Raw genomic sequence first — 23,720 nt, forward strand, 5'->3', positions numbered from 1 at the left:
CAGTTCAATTCACTTATGACATTGTGGATATAGATTGATAAACTGTTTCCTCACTTCAATCATCACATTTATAATGTAGAGTGTAGTAGTAAGGTTATGATAATGTTAGTGTGTATACTGTATAAAGTAATAAACTCTGTCAACATTGAATCAAGATTCTACAAATTAAGGTCTGGGTTGGGTGAAAGACTACTGGAAGAGCAACTACAAGTGATGGACTAAGAGACCAGAATATCAGAATTCATAGAATAGGCAAAATCATGAACTAACAATGTGAAATGTGGGTTTGGCAGATGCCAGGAGAACGCTACTTGCCCAAATGCATAGTGCCAACTGTAAAGTTTGGTGGAGGAGGAATAATGGTCTGGGGCTGTTTTTCATGGTTCAGGCTAGGCCTTTAGTTCCAGCGAAGGGAAATATTTACGCTACAGCATACAATGACATTCTAGACAATTCTGTTCCTCCAACTTTGTGGCAACAGTTTAGGGAAGGCCCTTTCCTATTTCAGCATGGCAATGTCCCTGTGCACAAAGCGAGGTCCATACAGAAATGGTTTGTCAAGATCGTTGTGGAAGAACTTGACTGGCCTGCACAGAGCCCTGACCTCAACCCCATCGAACACCTTTGGTATGAATTGGAACGCCGACTGTAAGCCAGGCCTAATCGCCCAACATCAGTGCCTGACCTCACTAATGCTTGTGGCTGAATGGAAGAAAGTCCCCGCAGCAATGTTCCAACATCTAGTGGAAAGCCTTCCCAGAAGAGTGGAGGTTGTTATAGCAGCAAAGGGGGGACCAACTCCATATTAATGCCCATGATTTTGGAATGAAACGTTTGACGAGCAGGTGTCCACATACTTTTGGTCATGTAGTGTAGCTCTTATTGATGTTTTGATTAAGAATGTTCGGTGAGCAGCAGTATGATTAGATCCTTTGTAAGACAATATGTCTTTTAAATGTACTTGTGTACAATAAAGTCCTGTGTTTTACCACACTCTCTCTTCACTCTACTCCCAGTCCCAAACATTGCACAATTTACATCTGTCAAGTTACTGTTAAAACACACTTGAATATACCATAAGGTTTATTGTAGCATATCATACAAATTCATCTGTATATACATAATGTACAGTTTCAGATGATATTACAGTTTCAGAATGCCTATACTGTTGCTATAGCTGGCCTAACTGTTAACAACATCTTGAATTATTCAAAATCCAGTGTTCTTACCTTCAAAACAAATAAACATCTCTAAAGACACAATTCACCTTACTCAGAAATCCATTATTATTAATATTCAAATTTCCTTCATTCCTTTTTAATAAGGAACTTTAAACAATCTTGAAATATTTGGTTTCCTTCAATTGAATTGTGTACAAACTTTAAGGCCATCTTGAAGTCATAATGTATTGCAATGACATCTCTGAACTGATGTGTGGGTGATATTACAATGTTGTACACAAGCTGGCTCCTATGTCCACCCAACACTCCATCTCTTTGTAAACGGAGACCAGCTATACCCTCAACCCTGTCAGAATGTAGCTAGTTAGCAGTCCAATTGCATTTTCCAGAGATTCCACTTGCAAGATTGATGCAATAACAATAACACTGCTCTAGTAGCATTGTTAAGAAATAAAACATTAAAAACGAAGGCACTTCTAGGATGAAGATGTGGCAGTAGGGAAAACTGGGTAGCAGGTTTGACACTTATACTGTAGGATACAATGGGAAGAGGGAAACATCATTTACCCAATATTTCAGACTGAAATGGCAGCAATCTTTCACCTCTGCAGAAGACTCAAGACTGTGGATTCACTGGATTGTGTGCAGCGCTGATCTTGAGCATCTAGTCCTAGAGCTTCGCAAGGCACAGTATCCAAGATAAATCAGTTGGAGAATAGGATCTAATTTCCCAACACTTGTTTGCACAATACTGACTTGTTTACAGTCCAATTCAGTTGGTTGGGGAGTGAGATCCACTTCAGGTTAGATGTACATGTATTGTAGATGATGTCTCATTTGAAGTAAAGGCCAAACGACAAGCTGAATGGGAACATGAATGAGATTACATACAGAAGTTTGGCTTTAGATCAAACTAGCCTGAAAGTCTCATCCGCTTTTCATTCTACCATACCACCACTAACAACCAAGTCAATGAGCAATGGGCCCAGAAAGTTGGCGTTGAAATGGGGGCAAATTGCATAACTTCGCTGCTTTGATCTGGTGCACTGTTCAGTGCAAAAAGCTCATCTTCTTCAGTCGGATTCTGTCATTGTGAGGTAGTGTTCACCTGAGCCTCAAAGCAAAGCGTTTGTAAAGTGACCTCTGACTGTGAGGCTCAATGCCCACTGCAGAGGGCATGTCAACACCCACTACTGGCAGAAAAGAGTTCAGCCAAAGCCTGTCTCTGGTTCAACTCAAATTAAATTCAGTGTTGAGAGGAATCCTTGAAGTAAAAATATATTTTCAGTCACTATAGGGCACATACACTGTCTGATAGAGGAGAACCTGTGTGCAATAGGGTGTATAGTTCCTCCGAATATATTTTCTCCCAGCGGTAGAATGAGTAAATTCCTGATTAATTGTACAGGAAGCTTTGACCTTTGAACTCTCTCTCTGATTCACTGGTTCTGCACTTTTCAACGATAACATCCCTTTTTGGTGTCCTATAAATGAAGCCGCCTGTCTGGAACTACACCTCCCAGCAGCTCCGTTTCTCTGAGGCACGCCCGGCCCTGATTGGCCCTCCAGCCCTACAGCAAGCCGGTCCACAGGTTGTAGCAGGCTGTGTTGATCACAGACTCCAGGTGATGGTACATGGATACCAGCTGGGGCGGGGGGCTGCTACTAGGCTGCGGTTGGGATGGCAACGGCTCCCTAAACACAACCTTGAGGCTCTGGAGGGAGGGGGGTGGGGGGCAACAAAGATACACTGAACATGTCATCTCATGTTATGGCTTATAAGGAATTCATACACAGTATTGGAGAAGCTATATAATTATATAAATGGGATTTTAAGAGTTAGACCATAACAAGGGGCAGGCATCACAATTACTCACCGTTTTTCCTGCCTTAGTGTCAAGGAAGACCAGAACAAAGCAGTCAGTGAATTTCTGGTTTAGGACAGCCTGAAAGAGAAAAGAAGAGAATCGCAGGGCAACTGTTTATTTCAAACTATAATGACTTACTTAAAATTCCATCCCCCCTATTCCACACAATATAACTTTGAACAAAAATAGGTGACTGACTACAGTTAATAGATGGATGGGATCTTGTGTTTGAGCTGTTATAGTCTTTTTCCCTCTGGAACAAAAAAGTTATTGTGTGTGTCGTTTGCTAGGGAGGGAGGGAGAGGTTGAGTTTATGTCACCAACTACAGTACTAGGGCAGAACATCTCCAGAAGAGAAGAAGTGAGGGGGTTGTTCTTTTGATCTCAACTCTCCCAATTACCATATTAAGTAGTGAGTAACCTCTTGACACAGGAGAGGAGATGACAATTCCCCACAAGACTCCCATAATCCCCCTTGAGAGCCAAGCTTCACATTTTTACACAATGTCAAAACCCTTCTTCCAAACTGCAGAGGTCTCACAATTTTACATGTTTGAACAGACCAATTTTTTCCTTCTTCACATTCAATAGTTATTTTTCTCCCCTGTTACATATAAAAGTTAAAAGCCTGAGAGAAACAGATGAGTTGAATTTAGAAAAGTTCAAGGTGAATTGAAGGAGTTCCTGATAGCGGATTAGTCCAGAAGAACTTACACTGAACAAAAATATAAACGCAACATGCAACAATTTCAACGATTTTACTGAGTTACAGTTTAAATAAGGATATCAGTCCATTGAAATAAATTCATTAGGCCCTAATCTATGGATTTCACATGAAAAAAAAAAAGTAGGGGGGTGGATCAGAAAACCAGTCAGTTTCTGGTGTGAACACCATTTGCCTCATGTAGCGCGACACATCTCCTTCGTATAGAGTTGATCAGCCTGTTGATTTTGGCTTGTGGAATGTTGTCCCACTCCTCTTCAATGGCTGTGCAAAGTTGCTGGATATTGGCGGGAACTGGAACACGCTGTCGTACACCTGGATCCAGAGCATCCCAAACATGCTCAATGGGTGACATGTCTGGTGAGTATGCAGGCCATGGAAGAACTGGGAACATTTTCAGCTTCCAGGAATTGTGTACAGATCCTTGCGACATGGGGCTGTACATTATCATGCTGAAATATGAGGTGATGGAGGCGGATGAAAGGCAGGACAATGGGCCTCAGGATCTTGCCATCGATAAAATGCAATTGTGTCGGTTGTCTGTAGCTTATGCCTGCCCATACCATAACCCCACCGCCACCATGAGGCACTCCGTTCACAACGTTGACATCAGCAAACCGCGCGCTCACACGACACCATACATGCTGTCTGCCACCTGCCCGGTACAGTTGAAACCAGGATTAATCTGTGAAGACCACACTTCTCCAGCATGCCAGTGGCCATCGAAGGTGAGCATTTGCCCACTGAAGTCGGTTACGACGCCGAACTGCAGTCAGGTCAAGACCCTGGTGAGGACGACGAGCACGCAGATGAGCTTCTCTGAGACGGTTTCTGACAGGCTGTGCAGAAATTCTTCGGTTGTGCAAACCCACAGTTTCATCAGCTGTCCGGGTGGCTGGTCTCAGACGATCCCGCAGGTGAAGAAAACGGATGTGGAAGTCCTGGCCTGGTGTGGTTACACGTGGTCTGCGGTCGTGAGGCTGGTTGGATGTACTGCCAAATTCTCTAAAACGACGTTGGAGGTCGGCTTAAGAAATTAACATTACATTATCTGGCAACAGCTTTGGTGGACATTCCTGCAGTTAGCATGCCAATTACACAGTCCCTTTAAAACTTGAGATATCTGTGGCATTGTGTTGTGTGACAAACTGCCCATTTTAGAGTGGCCTTTTATTGCACCTGTGCAATGATCATGCTGTTTAATCAGCTTTTTGATATTCCACACCTGTCAGGTGGATGGATTATCTTGGCAAAGGAGAAATGCTCACTAATAGGGATGTAAACAAATGTGTCCACACATTTTAAGAGAAATAAGCTTTTTGTGCATATGGAACATTTCTGGGATCTTTTATTTCAGCTCAGGAAACATGGGACCAACACTTAACATGCTGTGATTATATTTTTGTTAAGTATAAAAAGATCACCTTCAAAATCAAATAGGGGATGGAGGGAGGGAATTAATTATAGGATATTACACATATAGAGTGATATAGTATTTTTCTTGAATGCATATAATAAACGCTGGAGTCCAATGACTGAGCTATGGGAACTTTGATAGAGGCACCCGGTGGTTTTGATGTTGTTGCATGTAGTGTCAAGATACAGTTTGGCTTGAGGTGGATGGAATCACATTGAATGTGGAGTAGAGAACAGGGGATAATTAATTTGCTTAGTGGGGTGCTTTCCCCTGTTTATCTACATTATATTCTGGGTCACATTGAATCAGCTGGAGGTGCAGTAGCTGGTGGTGCTTTGTCCAGTGGTTCCCAAACTGTGGGGTGCGGAGAGGTAGGGGGAGATTAACAAATACAAAGTTGGGCTTTCAAGTTACTCTTGAAAGTTGTAATAGTTGAATGCACAAGGTGCAATTTCGAAATTGGGTAGTGCATCAGTAGTTTTCCTCGTCATGTCAGTCATTGCAGAACTTAGAGAGCTATTTATATATTGTCAGAAATGGGGCGAGGCACCTCATAATATACTGGGAAGGGCTGTGTTCAGTGGGGAGAAAGGTTTTGATACGTTTTCCATTGCAGATTTTGCTACGTGTGCCCTACTGAACATGACCCTGATTTAGTGGTGGTTGAGCTCCGAAGGCCGCACTCTGGAACCCATTTTGGCAAGCCATTTTAATTGTACTGTAATTGTGGACAAAGTGCTGTAGGGAGTTGTAGTTTTTATGTTTTTGTAGTGTTTATATTTTATATGTTATATTAGTTGTTTTGTTCTTACCAGATACTGAATGCCACTGTCATCAAAGTGTCGGCAGCTCTGAGGGAAGCGAGTCAGCAGCACTTTGATCAGACTCTGGTACCAGCTGGGACTCATGGTAAGGAAACAGTCCTGGAACAGAGAGAGAGGACAAAAAGCTTTGAAAGAAAGATAGATACCCGGGCCACACAGTGCTGAATGGTCCCAAAGTGTTATTGTGCAACATTTGTATTCGTCAGGCTTCTGAACTAGAGACAAACAAAGGCTTGACCCTACCAGTTACCACCCAGATGCAGAACTGCTCCAGCTACATAAGAACTACTGCTCAAACTGGAGGAACAATTAGCCTACACACACTGACAAAGGATACATTAGGAATTAAGTTAAGAGTAAACATCTTTCAAAGTCTTCTAGATATTACCTTCCAAAAAAGAAAAGCCCAAATAGTACACATCCAAATACTAAGTTGGCTTTGAATCTAAAATGTATAAAACATTGCTTGGCTGAGAATCTGTGATTCCCTGACATACATTATGAATAGCAGCAAATAATGCAAGCAGAGGGATTGGGAGGGAAGACGAAGCTGTAGGCAGCTTTTCAAGGAGACCCCTGCAATGCTGCAGAGCCTACTCAGTTCTCAATGTGCATACTTTACTACACTCCTAATCTGTTCTCTCAGATCACTGGCGGTGAAGTTTCCATTCCACTTATTTTTTCTTCATCAGACGGACATACAGCGAGGGAAAAAAGTATTTGATCCTCTGCTGATTTTGTACGTTTGCCCACTGACAAAGAAATGATCAGTCTATAATGTTAATGGTAGGTTTATTTGAACAGTGAGAGACAGAATAACAACAAAAAAATCCAGAAAAACGCATGTCAAAAATGTTATAAATTGATTTGCATTTTAATGAGAGAAATAAGTATTTGACCCCTCTACAAAACATGACTTAGTACTTGGTGGAAAAACCCTTGTTGGCAATCACAGAGGTCAGACGTTTCTTGTAGTTGGCCACCAGGTTTGCACACATCTCAGGAGGGATTTTGTCCCACTCCTCTTTGCAGATCTTCTCCAAGTCATTAAGGTTTCGAGGCTGACGTTTGGCAACTCGAACCTTCAGCTCCCTCCACAGATTTTCTATGGGATTAAGGTCTGGAGACTGGCTAGGCCACTCCAGGACCTTAATGTGCTTCTTCTTGAGCCACTCCTTTGTTGCCTTGGCCGTGTGTTTTGGGTCATTGTCATGCTGGAATACCCATCCACGACGCATTTTCAATGCCCTGGCTGAGGGAAGGAGAATCCCACACAAGATTTGACGGTACATGGCCCTGTCCATCGTCCCTTTGATGCGGTGAAGTTGTCCTGTCCCCTTAGCAGAAAAACACCCCCAAAGCATAATGTTTCCACCTTCATGTTTGACGGTGGGGATGGTGTTCTTGGGGTCAAAGGCAGCATTCCTCCTCCTCCAAACACGGCGAGTTGAGTTGATGCCAAAGAGCTCCATTTTGGTCTCATCTGACCACAACACTTTCACCCAGTTCTCCTCTGAATCATTCAGATGTTCATTGGATAACTACAGATGGGCATGTATATGTGCTTTCTTGAGCAGGGGGACCTTGCGGGCGCCGCAGGATTTCACGGCGTAGTGTGTTACCAATTGTTTTCTTGGTGACTATGGTCCGAGCTGCCTTGAGATCATTGACAAGATCCTCCCGTGTAGTTCTGGGCTGATTCCTCACCGTTCTCATGATCATTTTGCAACTCCACGAGGTGAGATCTTGCATGGAGCCCCAGGCCGAGGGAGAAAAGACACCTGGGAGCCAGAAATCTTTCTGATTGAGAGGGGGTCAAATACTTATTTCCCTCATTAAAATTCAAATCAATTTATAACATTTTTGACATGTATTTTTTTGTTGTTATTCTGTCTCTCACTGTTCAAATAAACCTACCATTAAAATTATAGACTGATCATTTCTTTGTCAGTGGGCAAACGTACAAAATCATCATGGGATCAAATACTTTTTTCCCTCACTGTAAATTATAAATAGGATGTTTGGGTTTGTAACTTTTCTATTGATAATTGCTGAGATCCCTGTGGGAAAGACAGAGTGTGTATTAAGACATGTATAAATATATCTTTGAAGAGGGCAGCTCTCTACTGTAGTTATACCACCACACTAACTTGAAGTGCATATTTTGTTACATAATAATAAGGTATATAGAACTTTATTTGAAAAGGGCAGCTCTCTACTGTCCCAAATGGCACCCCATAGCCTATATACACTAGGAAATAGGGTTTGGGAAGCATCCCATTCTAACATCCTACTCAGAATAAAGACCTTCTGCACTTCTGAGCATCGAGAAGCTTCAACCTCATGATGGACTGGATTTTTGATTTATTTAATCTTTAAATAGACATTTAAATGAAATTAGTAACTAGCAAAGAGTATCATCAGACACATTCTAAATGTTGTTCAATTTGGTTTAAAATCTAATTTGAAGCTGGGGATCTTCTTGATTTTGTGTATCACATGTAGGCAGAGTAGACCTCTGGTAGCTGAGCGCTATCCCCTTGTTGTGAGCAGCATGTAGACTTATGACATGCCCAGAGAGTCAGGGGGTATAGAACTAACTCATAGGCAGAATCCCAAATGGTACCCTATTCCCTAAATGGTGCACTACTTTTGACCAGAGCCCATGGGCCATGGTCAAAAGTAGTTAACTATATAGGGAATAGGGATGTAACCACATAATAGATCAAATAAGACATTGGCACAGTGGAGTAGCTACATGTAATCACACTGCACATATCTGCATTCAGCACATTGACATGTTCTCCAACTGCGCATGGGGATACGACGGCTACATTAACCTTATTTTGCTGTCACAGTAAATATTGTGTGGTTAATGTAGGGAGGATATGGCCTGGTCTTGGCTCCATTCTCCACCTGCCTCACCGTCTCAGCTCTGATGGGATGAGCTGCTGCGGTGCACTGTGGGAAGGCTCTAATACCTGAAGGAGCTGTCAGTCACACGGTGAGGAGCCCAGGAGCCAACAACCACTGGATCAGGGAAGGTAAGTGGGCTTTTAGAGGGAGCCTGTGATTATCAGGATTCCTTTCTCCATGGATTACGTGGCGTGTTTCTCTCCTGTCCGACTCGCACAAGTAACATGTGCGCATGCACGCACGCACACACGCATATGAAAATGCATATGCACACACACCTCTGTGATTATCAATATTCGTCCAAGGATGCTGTGGAGTCGTTCCTTGTCATTTTGGCAAGCCAAGATTGATCTGAAATTGTTTCTGTAGTGAGAAACAGGTAAGATTGGCATTCCTGATTTTTTTTCTTCAACATTAAGTAAAATGAAAATTTTATTTATAGAATTAAGATAATATCCAATAAATATAGTACCCAACATCTGATTTGTACCAAACTTTTTCCTACCAATGAGTAAGACATGAGGAATCCCCCACAAAATGGTCAATAGCCACCCACAGACCGCCCACACCAATCCCACCCCAACAACCAGTATAAAAACTCAGCAAAAAAAGAAACGTCCCCTTTTCAGGACCCTGTCTTTGTGAAAATACAAATAACTTCACATATCTTCATTGTAAAGGGTTTAAACACTGTTTCCCATGCTTGTTCAATGAACCATAAACAATTAATGAACATGCACCTGTTGAACGGTCGTTAAGACACTAACAGCTTACAGACAGTAGGCAATTAAGGTCACAGTTATGAAAACTTAGGACACTAAAGAGGCCTTTCTACTGACTCTGAAAAACACCAAAAGAAAGATGCCCAGGGTCCCTGCTCATCTGCGTGAACGTGCCATAGGCATGCTGCAAGGAGGCATGAGGACTGCAGATGTGGCCAGGGCAATAAATTGCAATGTCCGTACTGTGAGACGTCTAAGACAGCGCTACAGGGAGACAGGACAGACAGCTGATCGTCCTCACAGTGGCAGACCACGTGTAACAACATCTGCACAGGATCGGTACATCCGAACATCACACCTGCGGGACAGGTACAGGATGGCAACAACAACTGCCCGAGTTACACCAGGAACGCACAATCCCTCCATCAGTGCTCAGACTGTCCGCAATAGGCTGAGAGAGGCTGGACTGAGGGCTTGTAGGCCTGTTTTAAGACAGGTCCTCACCAGACATCACCGGCAACAACGTCGCCTATGGGCACAAATCCACCGTCGCTGGACTAGACAGGACTGGCGAAAGGTGCTCTTCACTGACGAGTCGCGGTTTTGTCTCACCAGGGGTGATGGTCGGATTCACGTTTATCATCAAAGGAATGAGGGTTACACCGAGGCCTGTACTCTGGAGTGGGATCGATTTGGAGGTGGAGGGTCCGTCTTGGTCTGGGGCGGTGTGTCACAGCATCATCGGACTGAGCTTGTTGTCATTGCAGGCAATCTCAACACTGTGCGTTTCAGGGAAGACATCCTCCTCCCTCATGTGGTAACCTTCTTGCAGGCTCATCCTGACATGACAATGCCACCAGCCATACTGCTCGTTCTGTGCGTGATTTCCTGCAAGACAGGAATGTCAGTGTTCTGCCATGGCCAGCGAAGAGCCCGGATCTCAATCCCATTGAGCACATCTGGGACCTGTTGGATCGGAGTGTGAGGGCTAGGGCCATTCCCCCCAGAAATGTCCGGGAACTTGCAGGTGCCTTGGTGGAAGAGTGGGGTAACATCTCACAGCAAGAACTGGCAAATCTAGTGCAGTCTATGAGGAGGAGATGCACTGCAGTACTTAATGCAGCTGGATACTGTTACTTTTGATTTTGACCCCCCCTTTGTTCAGGGACACATTATTCAATTTTTGTTACTCACATGTCTGTGGAACTTGTTCAGTTTATGTCTCAGTTGTTGAATCTTGTTATGTTCATACAAATATTTACACATGTTAAGTTTGCTGAAAATAAACGCAGTTGACAGTGAGAGGACGTTTATTTTTTTGCTGAGTTTAGTATAAATTCGCTATGTTTAACAAGTAGTATGAAGCTGCGGCTTGGAGTATTGCTTCTCCATACTATGTAATGTATTCCCTGTGAATCTGGTGATGTGTTTTTCCCCTGTTCAGAGAAATTTGTCGCTTGCATTATTTACCCTAAAGTAGTGCGAAAATACCAGGTTTAGATCACTAGATGCTGCTGTTCCTGCTATACCACCATACTCATCCATTGTGCTGGTCTCTTGTGTTTATTAAATAGATCACAACATTTCCTTTACAACTTTAGGTAGAAAACCAATTAGGGCTGTCCCCACCCAAAAAAATATATTGGTCAACAGAGAGTATTAAGACTAAAGAGGACGCACTCTTAGGCCTACAGCTTGATGGAGGTTACACAATGCTTCTATACAAAGCCTACTAATGATAACAACATTACATATTATTTTAATGATAATCATAATAATAATAATTGTAATAAAAACAATAAGAAGGAGATTTTAAAAAAGGAGGTTATAGGAGTCGAGAGCTGCGTGCATATTATGTGTGACAAACAGGTGCTGTTAGGTTACAATATTATTTTTCTGCCTATTTGGAACAGTGTTAACACTAAATAAAGTAATACTAGTCTGTTCTAACGGGGAAAAAAGTAAAGCCTTTATTACAGCATAGCAAAGATTGCACTTGAAGAAACGTTCAAAGTTCTTGATATTTTCTGGATTGACTGACCTTCATGTCTTAAAGTAATGATGGACTGTCGTTTCTCTTTGCTTATTTGAGCTGTTCTTGCCATAATATGGACTTGGTCTTTTACCAAATAGGGCTATCTTCTGTATACCCCCCCCCCTCCACAAATTAACTATTAAGAAGGCACACCTGTTAATTGAAATACATTCCAGGTGACTACCTCATGAAGCTGGTTGAGAGAATGCCAAAAGTGTGCAAAGCTGTCATCAAGGCAAAGGGTGGCTATTTGAAGAATCTCAAATATAAAATATATTTTGATTTGATTAACACTTTTTTGGTTACTGCATGATTCCATATGTGTTTTTTCATAGTTTTGATGTCTTCACTATTATTCTACAATGTAAAAAATAGTAAAAATAAAGAAAAACCTTTGAATGAGTAGGTATGTCCAAACTTTTGACTGGTACTGTACATACACAACATGAGCAAATGTATGTGGACAGCTGCTCGTCAAACATCTCATTACAAAATAATTGACATTAATATGTAGTTGGTCCCCCCTTTGCTGCTATAACAGCCTCCACTCTTCTGGGAAGGCTTTCCACTAGATGTTGGAACATTGCTGTGGGGACTTGCTTCCATTTAGCCACAAGAGCATTAGTGAGGTCGGGTGCTGATGTTGGAAGATTAGGCCTGGCTCGTAGTCGACGTTCCAATTCATCCCAAAGGTGTTCGATGGGGTTGAGGTCAGGGCTCTGTAAAGCCAATCAAGTTCTTCCACACCGATCTCAACAAACCATTTGTGTATGGACCTCGCTTTATGCACGGGGGCATTGTCATGCTGAAACAGGAAAGGGCCTTCCCCAAACTTTTGCCACAAAGTTGCACAGAATCGTCTAGAATGTCATTGTGTGCTGTAGGGCCTCCTGTAGCTCAGTTGGTAGAGCATGGCGCATGCAACGCCAGGGTTGTTGGTTCGATTCCCACGTGGGGCCAGTATGAAAAATGTATGCACTCACTAACTGTAAGTCGCTCTGGATAAGAGCGTCTGCTAAATGACTAAAATCTAAAATGTAATGTAGCGTTAAGACTCCCCTTCACTGGAACTAAGGGGCCTAGCCCGAACCATGAAAAACAGCCCCTGTCCATTATTCCTCCTCCACCAAACTTTACAGTTGGCACTATGCATAGGGGCACTATGCATTGGGGCAAGTAGCGTTCTCCTGGCATCCACCAAACCCAGATTTGTCCGTTGGACTGCCAGATGGTGATGCGTGATTCATCACTCCAGAGAAAGCGTTTCCACTGCTCCAGAGTCCAATGCCGGCGAGCTTTACACCACTCCAGCAGATGCTTGGCATTGCGCATGGTGATCTTAGGCTTGTGTGCAGCTGCTTGGCCATGGAAACCCATTTCATGAAGCTCCCGACGAACAGTTATTGTGCTGATGTTTCTTCCAGAGGCAGTTTGGAACTCGGTAGTGAATGTTGCAACTGAGGACAGACGATTTTTATGCGGTCCCGTTCTGTGAGCTTGTGTGGCCTATCACTTTGCGGCTGAGCAGTTGTTGCTCCGAGACATTGCCACTTCATAATAACAGCACTTACAGTTGACCGGGGCAGCTCAAGCTGGGCAGATATTTGACGAACTGACTTGTTGGAAAGGTGGCATCCTATGACGGTGCCACGTTGAAAGTCACTGAGCTCTTCAGTAAGGCCATTCTACTGCCAATGTTTGTCTATGGAGATTGCATGGCTGTGTGATCGATTGTATATACCTGTAAGGTGCCAAATCCACTAATTTGAAGGGGTGTCCACATACTTTTGTATATATAGTTTATGTACCTCAATTTCCTCGTTCCCCTGCACATCAACTCAGTACTGGTACCCAGTGCATTTGCCAAGTTATCTTTGTGTATTTATTATTATTATTATTATTATTATTATTATTATGTGTTTTACTTTTCGATTATTTCTCCATTTTCTTTCTATCTGCATTGTTGGGAAGGGCCCGTAAGAAAGCATTTCACTGTTAGTCTACACCTGTTGTTTACGAAGCTTGTGACAAATAACATTTTATTTGATTATAGTGTTTTGCAATTGTAATCGTATTGGGTTGCGTGGATTTAATGGTAAATGCCAATATATACAGTGCTTTCAGAAATAATTCACACCCCTTAACGTTTTCCACATTTTGTTGTGTTACAAAGTGGGATTAACATTGATTTGTCATTTTCTGTCAACAATATCCACAAAATACTCTGTAATGTCAACATTTTAAAAAAGGGAAAAAATAGTTAGCATTTAACACTAATATATCTTGATTAGATAAGTCTTCAACCCCCTGAGTCAATACATGTTAGAATCACCTTTGGCAGTGATTACAGCTGTGAGTCTTTCTGGGTAATTCTCTAAGAGGTTTGAACACCTGGATTGCACAATATTTGCCCATTATTCTTTAAAGAATTCTTCAAGCTCTGCCAAGTTGGTTGTTGATCATTGCTAGACAGCCATTTTCAAGTCTTGCCATAGATTTTCAAGCCAATTTAAATCAAAACTGTACTAGGCCATTCATGATTATTCAATGTCGTCTTGGTAAGCAATCCAGTGTATATTTGGTCTTGTGTTTTAGGCCTTGTGTTGTCCTGCTGAAAGGTACATTTGTCTATCTTTGTCTGTAGATGCTCCAACCATTGTGTAATTGAAACTAAGTATAACGAACACTAATTGAAATGATTGGAGCGCTCAAGAAAGGCAAAGTCAACAAGTGAAGGAAGGCTATAATCGGTAACATCAGTAACAAACTATTGGGTTAAAGTGGTTTTCAGTTATTGCAGAAGATAATCTGTTCTCAGTGATTTACTGGTAACTAAATTAAATGTTTCCATCTAAAAGCACCATTTTAATGGGTGGTAATTTAAGAGGATAAAATACTAACAGGAAACTCTACAACACTGACACAATGCATGCTTATCTACCTCCAGAGGTACTCAGCCAAATCCAATCACGTCTAGAACGCAATAGCCTAATACGGACATGGCGTGATACTGGAAATTAGGCTATTGAATCTAACACATATACACCTGACTGGAACTATCCAATCTCTCTGAATGGCGGCACAATCCAATCAGTGACCGGATGCGTTTTAATAATACAGTGAGGGAAAAAAGTATTTGATCCCCTGCTGATTTTGTACGTTTGCCCACTGACAAAGAAATGATCAGTCTATAATGTTAATGGTAGGTTTATTTGAACAGTGAGAGACAGAATAACAACAACAACAAATCCAGAAAAACGCATGTAGAAAATGTTATAAATTGATTTGCATTTTAATGAGGGAAATAAGTATTTGACCCCCTCTCAATCAGAAAGATTTCTGGCTCCCAGGTGTCTTTTATACAGGTAACGAGCTGAGATTAAGAGCACACTTAAAGGGAGTGCTCCTAATCTCAGTTTGTTACCTGTATAAAAAGACACCTGTCCACAGAAGCAATCAATCAATCAGATTCCAAACTCTCCACCATGGCCAAGACCAAAGAGCTCTCCAAGGATGTCAGGGACAAGATTGTAGACCTACACAAGGCTGGAATGGGCTACAAGACCATCGCCAAGCAGCTTGGTGAGAAGGTGAAAACAGTTGGTGCGATTATTCGCAAATGGAAGAAACACAAAATAACTGTCTCCCTCGGCCTGGGGCTCCTTGCAAGATCTCACCTCGTGGAGTTGCAATGATCATGAGAACGGTGAGGAATCAGCCCAGAACTACACGGGAGGATCTTGTCAATGATCTCAAGGCAGCTGGGACCATAGTCACCAAGAAAACAGTTGGTAACACACTACGCCGTGAAGGACTGAAATCCTGCAGCGCCCGCAAGGTCCCCCTGCTCAAGAAAGCACATATACAGGCCCGTCTGAAGTTTGCCAATGAACATCTGAATGATTCAGAGGAGAACTGGGTGAAAGTGTTGTGGTCAGATGAGACCAAAATCGAGCTCTTTGGCATCAACTCAACTCCCCCACCATCAAACATAGAGGTGGAAACATTATGCTTTGGGGGTGTTTTTCTGCTAAGGGGACAGGACAACTTCACCGCATCAAAGGGACGATGGACGGGGCCATGTACCGTCAAATCTTGGGTGAGAACCTCCTTCCCTCAGCCAGGGCATTGAAAATGGGTCGTGGATGGGTATTCCAGCATGACAATGACCCAAAACACACGGCCAAGGCAACAAAGGAGTGGCTCAAGAAGAAGCACATTAAGGTCCTGGAGTGGCCTAGCCAGTCTCCAGACATTAATCCCATTGAAAATCTGTGGAGGGACCTGAAGGTTCGAGTTGCCAAATGTCAGCCTCGAAACCTTAATGACTTGGAGAAGATCTGCAAAGAGGAGTGGGACAAAATCCATCCTGAGATGTGTGCAAACCTGGTGGCCGACAACAAGAAACGTCTCACCTCTGTGATTGCCAACAAGGGTTTTGCCACCAAGTAATCAATCAAGTCATGTTTTGCAGAGGGGTCAAATACTTATTTCCCTCATTAAAATGCATATCAATGTATAAAATTTTTGAAGTGTGTTTTTCTGGATTTTGTTGTTGTTATTCTGTCTCTCACTGTTCAAATAAACCTACCATTAAAATGATAGACTGATCATGTCTTTGTCAGTGGGCAAACGTACAAAATCAGCAGGGGTTCAAATACTTTTTTCCCTCAATGTAGGTGTAGATGGCTCTATAATAATTATGCCTCTTGCTGTATGTGTACAGTAGGGTGTCGAGGGGTGTTTGAGATATTTCCTAAACAGAAAGAGCAGCAAACAGATGCTGTCAAATCAACACAGCAGCTAAGCAACATTCCTCCTACTTCTAAAGCCTTAAGCTAATAGAGGCGATACAAACAAGACCTGAGAAAGACATGTTTCATCAAACGTCACTGCACATCTGAGTGAGTCAGCGAGGGAGGAGGGTTTGTGTGTAAACAGGAAAGCAAGGTCAGGGTCTATCATTGAAGAGTAATGAGGAAAATCGGGTATTGGAACTTCAGCTTATTTCCTAAATTGACTTAATGGAAATGGAATGGATCCCGACCCTGCAGGAAAGATATGGCCAATATGAACTATGGCAGAGTGGGGTTCAGTTGTGTTGGTGTACACAGTGAGGTGAGGTGGTGTGGTCTGTAGTGGAGTGAGGTACAGTGTGTTCTTTACCAGCTGTGGGTCGATCTCCCCGACAGATTGACTCTGCACGGCATTGAGGAGCTCCTCCAATTCGCTGAAGGAAAGTTTGCTCAGCTTGAGCTTGTCCATTGCCAGGTGATGGTGTTCACCATGGAACAGTCTCCTCCACAGATTATCCCTGCGACAGTGGCCCATGGCCTGCTCCACGCTCGCCTGGATCTGCCTCCGCGCACAGCCCACCTGGATGGATGATTTAGTCAATTTATTCGACTAATTTAAAATACATTGCCTATAACCTCATGTATATGCCATAGCAGCAATAACTACTACATAAATATATTGGTACACTGATTTATTTAGTTATACTAACATAGTAACATATTCCTTTTGTATAGAAATGAACCTAGTATGAAATAGTAACCTACAGTTGCCTCATCCACGTGAGTACAACAATACACACATTAACTAGTTCAAGATTAAAACCACAATTAAGTTATAGCGGTCCTGGAGAACCCTACCTCCTGATTGAGTAGGGGGAACAGAGGAGAGGGGTAGAGGAGTCCCTGGGCCCCAGACCCAGACCTCCGGGGGCCAGTCAGGGGGTAGAACTCGTTCCCATCGCTGGGGATAGAGATGGCCGTGTCTGGGGCTGAGGTTGCAGCGGGGGTCTCCTCCCAGAGGTCTGGATCAGGGTCCCGTGCCCCGCCCGGTTCTGTCCCTCTCTCAAGGGGAACCCTTCCTCCCAGGTCGCGGGCCTCACGGTGTATCTGGGGAAGCTTTTTGAAGCGCCGCATGTCAGCAGTCAGCCGGGGGAACAGCTCTCGCTGACTGGTCATGATCACGTAGTAACGCAGCCTGAAACATTAACACACACATGGTCACATCACACACACACACTGTCAATGTCAAAGCAGTGCAATAAACTTCATACATACATAGAGATATTGGTACAGTACACTGTTTCATGTTGTGTAACCTACTGTATAGAATACTAACCTACTGTTTTCAATAGCAACCTACTGTATGAAATTATAACCTTCCCCAATTTCCAAAATAAACAATTTCCCACAGGATTTCAGAGGATTGAAGAAAGGGAAAGGGGGATACCTAGTCAGTTGCACAACTGAATGTATTCAACCAAAACGTGTCTTCCTCATTTAACCCATACCCTCCGAACCAGAGAGGTCTTAATCGACGTCCGCGTTATCGGCACCCGTTGTTGGGGGTTAACTGCCTTGCTCAAGGACAAAAGAGAGCAACATGGTTTTTACCACATGTATACCCTGGACTAACCCATCTGACTAGGTGTAATTACTTCCCCCATCCATTGTGTGATATTTATACAACGGGTGGGTCTAATCATGGACGCTGATTGGTTAAAACCGCATTCCAGCACGTGTCTATTCCACAAGTTACCACCGGCTAAATCTATGATGCTAAAATGGCTATTTACTCTGTTCCATCTGACTGTGCAATCCACTGTCTCATCAGCTCAGCCAAGCAATATATATACTAGATCTACACTGGACCTCAGCAGATGTCGCTCTCCCTCCGACTGCTCCTCAAACGGAGCGGCATTGTGACACACCAGCAGGGACACGTCAAAATCGTCATGGTGACGCAGGCCTTCCAGGTCCTTGTAAGAGCCAGAGCTAGAGGAGAAGAATAGGTCATGAATAATGTATATTTTAGAGTCACGGAGGTGTGTGTGTGTGTGTCCATAAACTACCTGTTCCACAGCGCCACCAGAGCATACTCATGCAGGTCAGAGCTGGGTGGCGCTCCCTTCTTGCCTTCGCTGGTCATTGCAACCTTGGACATGCGAAGGGGCTTCATGCCGTAGGTGCCAGCGTGGTCAGTGATGTAGTTATACAGCTGGTGGGCTGTGATCATCCCCGTAGAGATAGAGAAACTCCCTGACAGACAGACAGGTAGAAGCATGAGCTCACTGACAGGACATAAGCCTAGATTCAACCCAACACAGATTAGTAACCTGCGCACAGCGATAGACTTTCAAAGGCAATTTCCCCGATGTCCACAGAGATCATGCTCACTGTTAGGCTCAGGGTCAAGCAGAAATCACATGAGAAAGTCAATCGCAAGCACAGGTGGTTAATCTGTGTTGGTTTTCATTCTGGCCTTAGTCTTAAACATGTTCCTACTGCTGGGACTCATTTCAGTAACAACATCAGGGTCTAGTTGTTTAGGTGGGCTGGGTCAGACTCACCCTGGAAGACGTGATTGCGTCCGAACTTGGGGATGTCAGGGTGATGAGCTATGAAGTCCTCCAGGAAGCCAGTGAGCTGGTATCCCTGCCGCAGGGTCATGTGACAGCCCACCAGGTACTGGTGCACCACCCGTAGGTGGAAGTCATAGCTGAACGAGTGCACGTGCATCAGGTCACGCACCTTATCACACTCCTCTGTGAACAGCATGGAGAGCTGGAGGAGAGAGAGGGAGGGGGTGACACAGTGTAGACACTCCCTACCAAGTTCTTTAAGGGCTGCAGGGATGGAATGGGATACATCACACACACACACACACAGTCGCACACGCATAGACATGCACGCACGCACACACACACACCATGGAACCTACCAAACACCTTCTCCAGAGGAAGAAGATCCCCATGACCTACCCTACCCAGCATTCTTAGCATCCTCAGATCATGACCTTAAACCCCAAGCCTCTTTTCTCAAGTCCATCCATTCACAAAATCATTAGAATTCTCCTGGATTAATATCAAGGCAGTATTGGCAGTATCATATGCACAATTCAATGTTTTATAATAATGTTTCTGAAGTTAGGCCTAGCTCCTCTGTCTCTTGGCATTGCTATCTGTCTAGTGTCTAATAGTAATAGCGGTCCCATTAAACTCGTCTACATCGGTAGGAAATACGTCCCTGCTGTTTCAGCCATTCCACAGCCATTGTCTGTCTGTGTTGTATCTATCCAATTTGTGGCAGCATGCACTTAAATTGCTTATGCTGCAACGCTACTCCCACCCCTCCTTTGTGAGAGCCTTTTATAAGCAACTGTGATATCAATCAACTTCACAATTATATCTTATTTAATTAAATCCAACATCAAAGCGGAGGCTTACAAAAGCATTAATGGCTAAATGCAAATGTTTGCGGTGAGAGGCTGGTGCATGCAGTAATTACTACACATTAACAGGAGCTAGGGTTCCAGGAGGGGTGTTCGGAAGGGGAAGGGGGGTAAATGCTATTACCGCTGCTGCTTTCATCTTGACCGTTTGCCTGGAACAAATGCAAATAGGTCTTATCTAATCCAAGAGTTAGGGGGGGGGGAAACACTCACATTCAATGCCAGCACTAGTCTAGAGGCATACAGTACATTACACATCAAGAAACATTTATTTCTCTCTCCTTTTAAGTAAACGTAACAGTTGAACCTTTCACCACCTCTCTGATGAACTGAACATTTTGTACCTGACTTTGCCATCTTATTTGTGCTAGGGCAGACACCTTCAATAAAATAAATAAAATAACATTTCTGTACAGACTGTAGAAGAGATTGAAGGCTAGAACTGGTAGTGTAATGTCAGAAGTCGGAACATGATGGTACAGAGCAGTTTAGTAGGTAAATGGTTCTGTTGGTCAGTGTTGCCCATTGGAGCTGGAGAGATCTGGAGCCTCTGACCCCTGAGTCCACAGGGCAGCGGAAGCTATTAGGAGTACAAACTTCCCTTTAGCAGTGAAACCACAGGGACACAATATAATACTATTTAATTTTGTGAGCGGAACAACACATTTATTAGGGACCTTTTAGCAACAACACTGAATTAATTGCTCAGTCATTTCTTGCATTAATTGCTCAGGCGTTCATATCTAAAAACTATTTTGGGTATACCTTTGAAACTTGCCTGTATCTTTAACTTAGTCTTTATGTTAAACCCCTTTCAAACTGTGCTAGCAAAGAGGTGGTGAAACACATATAACTTAGTAAAAAAGTCAATTATCGATACAGTGCAATTATTCATCCCACTTGGCGTTTTTCCTATTTTGTTGCATTACAACCTGTAATTGAAATTGATTTTTATTTGGACTTCATGTAATGGACATACACAAAATAATCCAAATTGGTGAAGTGAAAAAAATTATAACGGAAAAGTGGTGCGTGCATATGTATTCACCCCCTTTGCTATGAAGCCCCTAAATAAGATCTGGTGCAACCAATTACCTTCAGAAGTCACATAATTAGTTAAATAAAGTCCACCTGTGTGCAATCTAAGTGTCACATGATCTGTCACATGATCTCAGTATATATACAGTGGGGAAAAAAAGTATTTAGTCAGCCACCAATTGTGCAAGTTCTACCACTTAAAAAGATGAGAGGCCTGTAATTTTCATCATATGTACACGTCAACTATGACAGACAAAATGAGAAAAAAAAATCCTGAAAATCACATTGTAGGATTTTTAATGAATTTATTTGCAAATTATGGTGGAAAATAAACAAAAGTTTCTCAATACTTTGTTATATACCCTTTGTTGGCAATGAAACAGGTCAAACATTTTCTGTAAGTCTTCACTAGGTTTTCACACACTGTTGCTGGTATTTTGGCCCATTCCTCCATTCAGATCTCCTCTAGAGCAGTGATGTTTTGGGGCTGTCGCTGGGCAACACAGACTTTCAACTCCCTCCAAAGATTTTCTATGGGGTTGAGATCTGGAGACTGGCTAGGCCACTCCAGGACCTTGAAATGCTTCTTACGAAGCCACTCCTTCGTTGCCCGGGCGGTGTGTTTGGGGTCATTGTCATGCTGAAAGACCCAGCCACGTTTCATCTTCAATGCCCTTGCCGATGGAAGGAGGTTTTCACTCAAAATCTCACGATACATGGCCCCATTCATTCTTTCCTTTACACGGATCAGTCGTCCTGGTCCCTTTGCAGAAAAACAGCCCCAAAGCATGATGTTTCCACCCCCATGCTTCACAGTAGGTATGGTGTTCTTTGGATGCAACTCAGCATTCTTTGTCCTCCAAACACGACGAGTTGAGTTTTTACCAAAAAGTTATATTTTGGTTTCATCTGACCATATGACATTCTCCCAATCCTCTTCTGGATCATCCAAATGCACTCTAGCAAACTTCAGACGGGCCTGGACATGTACTGGCTTAAGCAGGGGGACACGTCTGGCACTGCAGGATTTGAGTCCCTGGCGGCGTAGTGTCTTACTGATGGTAGGCTTTGTCACTTTGGTCCCAGCTCTCTGCAGGTCATTCACTAGGTCCCCCCTTGTGGTTCTGGGATTTTTGCTCACCGTTCTTGTGATCATTTTGACCCCACGGGGTGAGATCTTGCGTGGAGCCCCAGATCGAGGGGAGATTATCAGTGGTCTTGTATGTCTTCCATTTCCTAATAATTGCTCCCACAGTTGATTTCTTCAAACCAAGCTGCTTACCTATTGCAGATTCAGTCTTCCCAGCCTGGTGCAGGTCTACAATTTTGTTTCTGGTGTCCTTTGACAGCTCTTTGGTCTTGGCCATAGTGGAGTTTGGAGTGTGACTGTTTGAGGTTGTGGACAGGTGTCTTTTATACTGATAACAAGTTCAAACAGGTGCCATTAATACAGGTAACGAGTGAAGGACAGAGGAGCCTCTTAAAGAAGAAGTTACAGGTCTGTGAGAGCCAGAAATCTTGCTTGTTTGTAGGTGACCAAATACTTATTTTCCACCATAATTTGCAAATAAATTCATTAAAGATCCTACAATGTGATTTTCTGGAGAAAAAAAAAATCTCAATTTGTCTGTCATAGTTGACGTGTACCTATTACAGGCCTCTCTCATCTTTTTAAGTGGGAGAACTTGCACAATTGGTGGCTGACTAAATATTTTTTTTCCCCCACTGTACACCTGTTCTGAAAGGCCCCAGAGTCTGCAACACCACTAAGCAAGGGGCACCACCAAGCAAGCGGCACCATGAAGACCAAGGAGCTCTCCAAACAGGTCAGGGACAAAGTTGTGGAGAAGTACAGATCAGGGTTGGGTAATAAAAAAAATCTGAAACTTTGAACATCCCACAGAGCACCATTAAATCCATTATTAAAAGAGGCAACAAAGAGACCAAAGATAACTCTGAAGGAGCTGCAAAGCTCCACAGCGGAGATTGGAGTATCTGTCCATAGGACACTTTAAGCCGTACACTCCACAGAGCTGGGCTTTACAGAAGAGTGGCCAGAAAAAAGCCAATGCTTGAAGAAAAAAATAAGCAAACACGTTTGGTGTTCGTCAGAAGGCATTTGGGAGACTCCCCAAACATATGGAAGAAGGTACTCTGGTCAGATGAGGAAAGCGCTATGTCTGGTGCAAACCCAACACCTCTCATCACCCCGAGAACACCATCATGCTGTGGGGATGTTTTTCGTTGGCAAGGACTGGGAAACTGGTCAGAATTGAAGGAATGTTGGATGGCGCTAAATACTGGGAAATTCTTGAGGGAAACCTGTTTCAGTCTTCCAGAGATTTGAGACTGGGACGGAGGTTCACCTTCCAGCAGGACAATGACCCTAAGCATACTGCTAAAGCAACACTTGAGTGGTTTAAGGGGAAACATTTAAATGTCTTGGAATGGCCTAGTCAAAGCCCAGACCTCAATCCAATTGAGAATCTGTGGTATGACTTAAAGATTGCTGTACACCAGCGGAACCCATCCAACTTCAAGGAGCTGGAGCAGTTTTGTCTTGAAGAATGGGCAAAAATCCCCAGTGGCTAGATGTGCCAAGCTTATAGAGACATCCCCAAAGAGACTTGCAGCTGTAATTGCTGCAAATGGTGGCTCTACAATGTATTGACTTTGGGGGGGTGAATAGTTATGCATGCTCAAGTTCTTTTTTTCCTTCTTTTTTTCTTGTTTGTTTCACAATAAAACATA

At 43.2% G+C, this 23,720-nt stretch overlaps 1 protein-coding gene across 2 annotated transcripts in view; it reads right to left on the bottom strand.

Annotated features, from left to right (window-relative positions):
* Positions 1 to 1,065: 1,065 nt before the first annotated feature.
* The window catches only part of LOC121540502 (KICSTOR complex protein SZT2-like), a 125,682-nt gene continuing 103,027 nt past the window's right edge, over positions 1,066 to 23,720 (bottom strand). For both annotated transcript variants that reach the window (XM_041849429.2, XM_041849430.2), the window contains 8 exons: positions 19,051 to 19,264; positions 18,553 to 18,739; positions 18,353 to 18,475; positions 17,342 to 17,678; positions 16,854 to 17,063; positions 6,003 to 6,113; positions 3,059 to 3,127; positions 1,066 to 2,896 (listed from right to left, as the gene is read on the bottom strand). In XM_041849429.2, coding sequence (XP_041705363.2) covers positions 2,753 to 2,896; positions 3,059 to 3,127; positions 6,003 to 6,113; positions 16,854 to 17,063; positions 17,342 to 17,678; positions 18,353 to 18,475; positions 18,553 to 18,739; positions 19,051 to 19,264 — 1,395 coding nt within the window. In that variant the 3' untranslated portion in view covers positions 1,066 to 2,752. The remainder of the gene's footprint in view (positions 2,897 to 3,058; positions 3,128 to 6,002; positions 6,114 to 16,853; positions 17,064 to 17,341; positions 17,679 to 18,352; positions 18,476 to 18,552; positions 18,740 to 19,050; positions 19,265 to 23,720) is intronic.

This window comes from Coregonus clupeaformis, chromosome 26, assembly GCF_020615455.1.
Source record: "Coregonus clupeaformis isolate EN_2021a chromosome 26, ASM2061545v1, whole genome shotgun sequence".
NCBI lineage: Eukaryota > Metazoa > Chordata > Actinopteri > Salmoniformes > Salmonidae > Coregonus > Coregonus clupeaformis.